The sequence below is a fragment of the Leptonychotes weddellii genome, chromosome 15 (assembly GCF_054177405.1).
Source record: "Leptonychotes weddellii isolate Sample4059 chromosome 15, ASM5417740v2, whole genome shotgun sequence".
In the NCBI taxonomy this organism is placed as follows: Eukaryota; Metazoa; Chordata; class Mammalia; order Carnivora; family Phocidae; genus Leptonychotes; species Leptonychotes weddellii.
In genome coordinates, this window is record NC_138383.1 from 25,517,592 (window position 1) to 25,528,014 (window position 10,423).

The 10,423-nt window shown below is 38.4% G+C and overlaps 1 protein-coding gene across 1 annotated transcript in view; it reads left to right on the forward strand.

Moving 5' to 3' along the window:
* The window catches only part of STXBP4 (syntaxin binding protein 4), a 165,353-nt gene that overhangs the window by 48,551 nt on the left and 106,379 nt on the right, over positions 1–10,423 (forward strand). Inside the window, exon 11 of the mRNA XM_081805248.1 lies at positions 7,777–7,866. Coding sequence (XP_081661374.1) covers positions 7,777–7,866 — 90 coding nt within the window. The remainder of the gene's footprint in view (positions 1–7,776; positions 7,867–10,423) is intronic.

Consider the following 10,423-nt stretch of genomic DNA (forward strand, 5'->3'; position numbering starts at 1 on the left):
ACCCACCCCCCAGTCCAGCAACCCTCAGTTTGTTTCCTGAGATTACGAATTCCTCATTATCAGTGAGGTCATATGATACATGTCTTTCTCTGATTGACTTATTTCACTCAGCATAACACCCTCCAGTTCCATCCATGTCATTGCAAATGGCAAGATCTCATTCCTGATGGCTGCATAATATTCCATTGTATATATATACCACATAAGATGTTTAGTTTTATAAGAGACCATCAAACTGTCTTCCAAAATGGCTATACCATTTTGCAGTCACAATAGCAATAAATTAGAGTTCCTATCATTGAGAATGAGAGTTCCCGTGATCTTGTTATTTGGAAACCTTCGGGAGATCACCCAGTCTCCTAGAATGGAGGCACTGACTTATCAGAACTGAGTTAGTAGCATTTAAGGTAGGAAAACTGAACCTGTAAGAGCACTGTTTTTCTTCTGCTGTTTCAGGTGTTATGTATTTTCCTACCTAATGATGACTGCAGAGCATTGTTTTCTTATTGCCAAACAGTTCTCAAAGCTACTTTCCCCACTTTTGATGGGAAAGGCAAGGTGGTTAGGTTGCTCACAACATAAGAGAAACGGGTAATTCAGAGGACTTTGGGTGAGCGTGCAAAGCTTGCTTAGCAGCTGCAAAAAATACTGGTGCTCCAAATTAGTAATTTACTTCCTTTCTAGCCAATATGATTTTAGGGCAGATAAGAGTGTATTCAGTCTGTGATACTTTGATGACAAAAGCCAAGTGCCCATGGTAATTGTACAAGGTTTTCTGCATGCCAATAATTTCCTGTTTGTGGCTTCAGATCAAAATGTTGTGCAATTGTCATTAGTTTATAAGGCTTCTTTTGTTATGTTCTGCTTGTCAACATGTAGAAGATATCCCCATAAAATGTTGCCCTTTTTTTTTCACTTGAATCCATAATAAGAATACCTTTTACTTCACCATACTCACATATATAACTGAAACGAAAGTCTCAAAGTAGTACTTATGTTTTCTATATCATTGCATTCTTATTTAATATTCAGTTCTATTTCATTAAATTTTTGGACTTAAAATTCCATAATGGGTCATGTACCACAGCTTGAAAAATACTACAAAAATCACTGCTTGTCAAGTAGCTCATCAGAAACAAATGAAAAATATCTTATTATTTTGTAGCAGTATTCCTAAACTTGTTGTTGTTGAAAAAACACCATAGTGCTTCATCTGAAGTATCAATCAATCTGTGGTTGAGGATGCTGACAGTCTGTGAGAGTGGGGAAATTCCACTATGGATATCCCCTCAACCATCTTGTCACAAACAACAGAGTCAAATATAACAATCCATCTGTTAGGGATGGTTGTTTTTTACTTGTGTTTCCTTTTTCTGGCTTGTCTTTTCCTTAATTTATTTATTTATTTTTTTAAAAGATTTTATTTGTTTATTTGACAGAGACAGAGATAGTGAGAGCAGGAACACAAGCGGGGGGGGTGGGAGAGGGAGAAGCAGGCTTCCCGCTGAGCAGGGAGCTGGATATGGGGCTCGATCCCAGGACCCCGGGATCATGATCTGAGCCGAAGGCAGACGCTTAACAACTGAGCCACCCAGGCGCCCCTCCTTAATTGATTTTTTAAAAATATTTTTGCTGAAGCATAATGGACACCCTGTAAAGTATAAAAATCTCAAGTGTACAACGTGATGAATTTCTATTAGTACCTCCTGTATAATCACCAAAGGCTCCATTGTACCAACTTTGTCCCTGTTGGCCACCACTCCCACCTTTACAATGGAACCACTATTCTGACTTATATTAGCGTAGATTATTTTTGCCTGTTCTTGAACGTCCTAATAAATAGAATCACACAATATATACTCTTTTGTGACGAGCTGCTTTTGCTCATCGTTTCATCTGACTCAAGATTTCTTGAGATGCTGTGTTTCAAGAAGGAAGAATTGCTGAGTCAGTCTAAGTCCTACTTTTGTTTAGTTGACAAAAAACAAACAAACATGATTTTGGAATAATATGGCATTTAGATCTAAAAATGTACTTATCTCACTGTGATTCTAATCATTGCTATATTAGAAAATTCACACCACGCTACACCTGCGGCTTACGCAAGGTCGCATATAGAAAAGCAAGGCTGGAGCCTAGATTTATCAGAATTCTAAACTTAGCAACAGCAGACTAGAGTCTATCATAATAAGATGGTGGGTTTGCCATCCTAACTAAATATCATACAGGGCTTATCTTAAAATCACAGAGAGAACACTTGTTAATTCCCTAAAGTAGACATTCCACAGTTTGGTTTCTCGCTAAATCAATTTGGTGGATCGCAACCCCCATTTAACAAGTGAGAGAATAGAATGGAAAATATCATAGTGAATTGTATGTGAGTGAGTAATGTTTCCCTTATACTGGGGTCATGATATAAAAGGTATTTCCCACCGTGCATAGCAGTATGTACTCCTCTGTAAAACATTAGATATATATACATTAAACAACTACAGTGTGCGTGGCCTTGTATTAGCTGCTCCAGCTCATTATTAATCAAAACTCAAGCCTGTCCCTCAAGGAATTTAATGTATTGTATAAAGAAATGAATGTACACAAACAATTATAGTTTAAAAAACCATAGCATTGCGTGGTAAGGCCGTAGTACTGACAGAGCTCAGAATATTTAGAGACGATTCATAACAGACTTGGCATTTGAGTGAGTTTTAGATGATATACAGGATTTTATCTGCTTAAGAGGTGAACGCAAAGTAATAAGAGAATCAGCATGAATAAAAATATACATATAATGTGATGGTAAGCAGAGAGTCATCGAGTTGTTTTAAGAGGTAAGTGGGTACATGCAGATCAGTGAAAGAAGTTAGGCCTAAAAGGGTAAATATTACACTTAGAAGTTTGTACTTGTAGTCAGTGAGGAGCCATTAGAGAGAATTGTGACATTATCAAAATGATAGTTTAGAAATGATAATTTATAACAGTGCTAGTTATCTTGAAAGGGAATGAAACTGGTGGTAGGTAGCCTAGATAGTGGGCAAAGGAAAGAGTCCAAATATAGAATATTAAGAACTATGGTGAAGGTGAGGACAATGGGAAGGAATGGAGAGACAGATACATGATATTTACCAACAACAAGTATATCACTATTAAGACTTGCATCTGGGGGCGCCTGGGCTCAGTCGTTAAGCATCTGCCTTCGGCTCAGGACATGATCCCGGGGTCCTGGGATCAAGCCCCGCATCGGGCTCCCTACTCTGCGGGAAGCCTGCTTCTCCCTCTCCCACTCCCCCTGCTTCTGTTCCCTCTCTCGCTGTGTCTCTCTCTGTCAAATAAATAAATTAAAATCATTAAAAAAAAAAAAAGACTTGCATCTGGGTTTAAGAACCAAGGGAGAATGAGTTAAAGATAACTGCAGAGTTTTAATTAAGATGATTAATAATAGGATGGTTCTGTCAGTAGAGATAGGGAAATAAGAAAAGTGGAGAAGATGATAGGTTGGATTTTAGAGAGTAAGTTTAATATGTTGACAGGTGTAAGTAACCAAAAGGCCATTGGAAATAAGGAACTGGACACAAAGAGGGATTTGGGAATGATTTGGAGGGTGATAGTTGAAGCGTGGCAGTGAACGTGATCACTCAGGGAGAGCTTGTAGAGAAAAAAGGAGAAAGGGACAAACTTTGGGGAACCTACCCTCTCCCATTTAAGGAGTGGAAATAAAATTAAGTCATTAGAAACAGCCTAAATATTCTGAAGAGTAGGTGAGACAGTGGGATATTAAAAACCTAGGGAAAAGAAAGTTTCAAGGACAGATGGCTTAAGCAATGTTACATGAAACAAAGAAGTTAAGAAAGTTGATGGAGGGGTGCATTTATTTAGCCAAATACTAGGTTAGCTAGTGACATTGAACATAATTATTTTCAAAATGTGGGGATGGGAGGAAAGATATATAAAGCAAATTATAAGAAGTAAAGGAGTGAGCAAGAGAAAGGAAGGAGAAAATAAGAGAATATACAGAAACTTTAAGGAAAGAAGGTAATTGAATGGGTTTCTAATGGAAGGCTTTTATTTAAAAAAAAAAAAAAATTGACCTGAAACAGACATATTGTTCTGTTGAAGATGAATTGAGTTTCAGAATGATACCAGTGGAATAGTAGCTATCCAGAATAGAGTGGAAATGATTTACAGTGTTATTTACGGGGTGTTTCAGAGGTCAGAGGGCCTGAGGGTCACAAATGATACCGGGAGAACCAGACAGGAAAGGAATGGAGGAAGGTAAGGGTAAAGTCCAAGATTTGAAAGGTTAGAAAACAGTTATCTGTCTGGAATCATTTGAAGTTAAATAGCAACAATTCATTTCATCGGCCGCTTGCTTTGTTGAAGCATATTCGAACTCTTAACACATGACTGAACACAGAGAGGCTTTTCACAGAATTCACAGGTACCAGTTATGGCCAGTTCTCTGGCTGTAAGTTTTCACTGCTTAGCCTAAAATAGCAATAGGATTATAACACATGTTGTTTTGTTTTGTTTTTAAGTCATAGTTCTATGACTGTTCAAGCCTAGTGTTTTGCCTCCGAAAATGGTACCACGTGCCCTTTTCTGCATGATTTGCCTCCATGTTTTAAGCTCAGAAGTTTATAATCGCATCCCTAAAACCCCGGTCATAATTTCACTTAGTAAATATATATATATAAAATATATATGTAATTAGCTCTGTTATCTAGATTCTTATTTAAACCTTTGAATTCTGTTTATTTCACATTTAGGTAGCATACAAGATAACAATAGGCTTATCTGAATGTTGAGTAGCAGTGTTTCCCAGAACACTTTGTGTTTGCAGACATTAGTCCAGTGAGATGCCACAAAATAAAGGTGTGATGGTCAGGGGTACTGTCAAATAACTTGAGGAAATGCAACAAGTTATTAAATTTTATTTCCTTCGGGGATATTAAAAATGCTCCTTAGCATATTAAGGATGTTGAAAGCCCTGCAGGAGAGAAAGTTCATTTTTTTCTAAAACCTGCATTTCTCAAATTTACCTGACCAAAGGGACCGCTACCACCATCACAATCACTCAGTTTGGCTTTTGTGCAAACCTAGTTAATATCCTTTAGAATGTACTTTGGGAAATATTGTTACATTTGAAAATGTGTTAAAAACTAATCCTAGGGGCGCCTGGGTGGCTCAGTCGGTTAAGCGTCTGCCTTCGGCTCAGGTCATGATCCCAGGGTCCTGGGATCGAGCCCCGCATCGGGCTCCCTGCTCGGCGGGAAGCCTGCTTCTCCCTCTCCCACTCCCCCTGCTTGTGTTCCCCCTCTCGCTGTCTCTCTCTCTCTCTGTAAATTAAATAAATAAAATCTTAAAAAAAAAAAAAAGATTTTATTTGGGATGCCTGGGTGGCTCAGTCGTTAAGCGTCTGCCTTCGGCTCAGGTCATGATCCCGGGGTCCTGGGATCGAGCCCCGCATCGGGCTCCCTGCTCAGTGGGAAGCCTGCTCCTCCCTCTCCCACTCCCCCTGCTTGTGTTCCCTCTCTCGCTGTCTCTTTCTCTCTGTCAAATAAATAAAATCTTAAAAAAAAACTAATCCTAAACAGTATAAGAATGAATTCTATGAGTGTGTGTTGAGTACTCACTAAAGAGTGGAGAAACAGAGACAGACAAAGACGATGTGATGATGATGATGTAAATTGTGAAACAAATGGCCATAGATACCCCAAGGTAACTATCAGGACCAAAGGAACCAGTAACGTGTGGGGAAAAATATTTCTCCACCCAAATTGAGGAATGACTCCTACTTCAGTTATGCTAGGATTTAGAAATCAAACCTGGGGCACCTGGGTGACTCAGTCGGTTAAGCATCTGCCTTCGGCTCAGGTCATGATCCCAGGGTCCTGGGATCGAGCCCCACATCGGGCTCCCTGCTCAGTGGGAAGCTCGCTTCTCCCTCTCCCACTCCCCTGCTGTGTTCCCTCTCTCGCTGTCTCTCTCTCTGTCAAAAATAAATAAATGAAATCTTTAAAAAAAAAAAAAGAAATCAAACCTGAATTTGTCATACCTATTCCATCATGATTTCAGTTGGGCGGTTAGTAAAAATCACAGACTAATGTCAGACCTCTGTGGGAATCTGGGGGTGGCCGTTTATCAGCTGTGAAACATTAGGTAAGCTGCTAAACTTCTGAGTCTATTTCCCCATCTGTTAAATGGAGACGAGGTTATAGGAAGGATATAATATTGAATGTATATAGCCGTTAGCAATGTATCTGCGCATAGTAAGTTTGTAATAAGTGGTGATACCGTTAATTATTTTTTTTAAGATTTTATTTGTTTAGGGGCACCTGGGTGGCTCAGTTGGTTAAGCGGCTGCCCTCAGCTCAGGTCATGATCCCAGGGTCCTGGGATCGAGCCCCGCATTGGGCTCCATGCTGAGCGAGAAGCCTGCTTCTTCCTCTCCCATTCCCCCTATTTTGAGTTCCCTCTCTCTGTCAAATAAATAAATAAAATCTTATTTTTAAAAAAAAGATTTTATTCCTTTATTAGAGAGAGTGAGAGTGTGCACAAGTTGGGGCAGGGGGGTGGCTGGGAAGGGCAGAGAGAGAGGGAGAAGCAGGCTCCCTACTGAGCAGGGAGCCGGGCAACCGGATCCAGGATCATGATCTGAACCGAAGGCAGAAGCTTAACTGCCAGGCACCACTATCATTAATTATTATCTTTTTTTTACTCTGCATTCACCTCTCCTATCTGAAGAGCTCTGCCTTAAGCCCATACTTATAAAGCAATCATTTTCTCCACCTAGTCCTTTAAATTATATTTTCTATACTTCTTTCTTTTTAGTTCTAATTTTTTTTTAAAGATTTTATTTATTTATTTGACAGAGAGAGAGATAGCGAGAGCAGGAACACAAGCAGGGGGAATGGGAGAGGGAGAAGCAGGCTTCTTGCTGAGCAGGCAGCCCGATGTGGGACTCGATCCCAGGACCCTGGGATCATGACCTGAGCCAAAGGCAGACGCTTAATGACTGAGCCACCCAGGCGCCCAGTTCTGTTATAATTTATACATACAAGATGGCTGTAATCAGACTTGGATTTTTAGCTTTGATCAGATTATCATTGTTTTTTTACCTTGTAATTAACTGTCAGAGAGACCGTGCCCGCAGTAAGAGAAGAAGAATTGCCATCTCGGCAATTTTGTGGCGGTTGTTGTTCAATAGGGCATGAATTATTAATACTACCTTCAGTCCACAGTTTCTGTGTGGGAATCTTTGTAAGCTACTTGGCTGTTAACATTGCATTTCGTTTAGTTAAAACAAGGCATGGAATCAATCAATGAACTTTACTGAGGTCACATAAACTCTCTTGGTTGATAATGTCCAGCATTTTGTTAGCCTCAGATGCCATGTACCTGGGGTGGATATCTTTGGGGAGTAGTTTATGTTGATAACTCATAAAGTCTTTAGACATTATAAATACAATCTTAGAATTTGGACTTTTAAGGGAAATTATATTATTAAAATTGATGACCTAAAGGTGACAACAGGGTATGTATACCTTATAATCACTTAGATTCTGTTATAAATAACAACCATACAAAGTCAAGCTTAAATCAAGTTACCCCAGATTGCTTTAACATTTTCTTTCATCTAATCAAATGACTTCCAAAGTAAGAAACTAAATTTTGTTATTAAAATGCAAAAGCTTAACACTCGTCAAGAAGGATTTTTATGCTAGTTCTCATAATTAGCATCTAATGCATAACTTTTTTCTTCTGTTTTAATGTTGACAGCTTCTTCCCTGTGATTCCTTAGAGGCAGATGAAATAGAAAGGCTTAAGTGTGAAAGAAATGATGCCTTGGAGGAAGTGAATACACTCAAGGTAATCTCCGATTTCACCTCCTTACATTTTGTTGAGAAATAAGAAACCGAAGAATATTATTATATTTATTATAAATTATCAAATATTTGATATTATTTGTGTTCATAGTAATATCAAATATTTTATAATTCATTCAGTAGGCCTTTATTTATTTATTTATTTTAAAGATTTTATTTATTTACTTGACAGAGAGAGACATAGCAAGAGAGGGAACACAAGCAGGGGGAGTGGGAGAGGGAGAAGCAGGCTTCCCGCCAAGCAGGGAGCCTGATGCGGGGCTCGATCCCAGGATCTGGGACTATGACCTGAGCCGAAGGCAGACGCCCAATGACTAAGCCACCCAGGCGCCCTTCAGTAGGCCTTTAAAGAGTCCCTTTTTTTGTGTACATACTTATTACTTATATTTCTCAATACCCATGTAAGACTCAGTGTAGACAGTGGTTTTTGCTCATACCTGCGGATCTGGCTTCTTCTCACCCCTTTTTGTTCTTGTATTGGTGGCAAGGATGAGAAACCAACAAAGATTAGATGAGTCAACAAAGCAAGCCATGACAATTTTGGATCCTTAAATGTTCACTGGGAAATAACGATTTTTCATGTTTATGGGCATGTTTCAGAGGCCTCTCGTTTTGGTAACATAATTTGGAGTTAAGGTAATATGATTAAGAGAAAAAAAGACAGCATGCCCAAATACACTTTAAGATTTGGGTTCTTTTTATATATTTTCATTCTGTTTTTAGTAGAATATTAAATTTAAATTATATCCTAATTTTCTTTTTTTTTTAATTTTATTATGTTAGTTACCATACAGTACATTATAGACATGTAGTATACCCTAATTTTCACAGAAACCCAATATTTTTCAAGTCTTTAGGAAAAGCAGTATAAACTACTTGATTTACCCTTAACTCACCATAGGAATATTTTTTTTTTGGTTATTTTAAATTATTTTCTGAAATAAGTAAAATTCTGTGGTTATTTACTTAATTTTTATTAAAGCAAAATCTTTACACATCTCCAAAAAAGGAAGAAATTTCCTTCCTGCCTTAGTTTTTAAATTCCAACCTCTAGAGAAAGCCATTGTTAAACACACCTTGTTTGTCCTTTCAGAGACTTTTTCTCTATATGGCCAATTATATTTCTAAAAATAAATGTATATGTGCATTTTAACTTTTATGTAAATCTCTTCACACTGCACACTTTTTTACAACTTGCTTCCTATTTCTTTTTCTCTTTGTTGGCCTTATATCTTGGGCTACTTTTCGAGTTAATATGTGCAGATCTACCAAAATCTTTTTTTTTTTTAAAGATTTTATTTGTCAGAGAGAGAGAGACTGAGCAAGCAGGGAGAATGGCCGGCAGAGGGAGAAGTAGGCTCCCTGTTGGCAAGGAGCCCAATACAGGACTCAATCCCAGAACCCAGGGATCATGACCTGAGCCAAAGGCAGACACTTAACCAACTGAGCCACCCAGGTGTCCCCTGCCAAAGTCTTGCTAATGGTTCTCCTGTCATCCAATGGTTCTGTCCTAGGTTATCTAGCCAGCTCGTTGTTTTTGTTTTTGTTTTTTTTTTTTAAGATTTTTATTTATCTATTTGAGAGAGAAAGAGAGAGCAAGAGCAGGGGGAGGGGCAAAGGGAGAGGGACAAGCAGACTCCCCTCTGAGCAGGAAAACAGATGCAGGACTCGATCCCAGGACCCTGGGATCATGACCTGGGCTAAAGGCAGATGCTTAGCCAACTGAGCCACCCAAGCGCCCCTAGCCAGTTCCTTAATGATGAATATTTAGGTTACTTCTGGTTTTCCTCTACTTAAAGTAAGTCCATCATAAATAGCTTTGTAGATGTATCTTTGGGCAATTTCTAGTAAAAGTACAAACTGAATATATTTCTGAAAGTGGAATTGCTTTATCAAAGGATATGGACACATAAAATTTTATGCATGTTACCAAGTTACCCTTCAAAGGGCTTTACCAATTCATGTTCCTTCCAAGTGTGTATGAGCATTCCATTACTAATGGAATATTTTGTAGACTTTTTACAACTTTGAAACCACTTCTACATTTTTTGGTATAATAGTTAAGAATAAAGATGAAAAAACATAAATTTAGTTTTAAGAATAAATTGACAATAATTTCCTCATATTCTCTTTGAAAACATCTCCAATGATGGCTGTGTTGGTAAAATAGCATTTTATATAGTTCATCTCTGCATAAGCCATTAAATATTTTTTTATTATGTTATGCTAATCACCATGCATTACATCATTAGTTTTTGATGTAGTGTTCCATGATTCATTGTTTGCGTATAACACCCAGTGCTCCATGCAGAACGTGCCCTCTTTAATTATCCATCACCAGGCTAACCCATCACCCCGCCCCCCTCCCCTCTAGAACCCTCAGTTTGTTTTTCAGAGTCCATAGTCTCTCATGGTTCATCTCCCCCTCCTATTCCACCCTCCCTTCATTCTTCCCCTCCTGCTATCTTCTTCTTCTTTTTTTTTTTTTAACATATAATGTATTATTTGTTTCAGAGGTACAGGTCTGTGATTCAACAGTC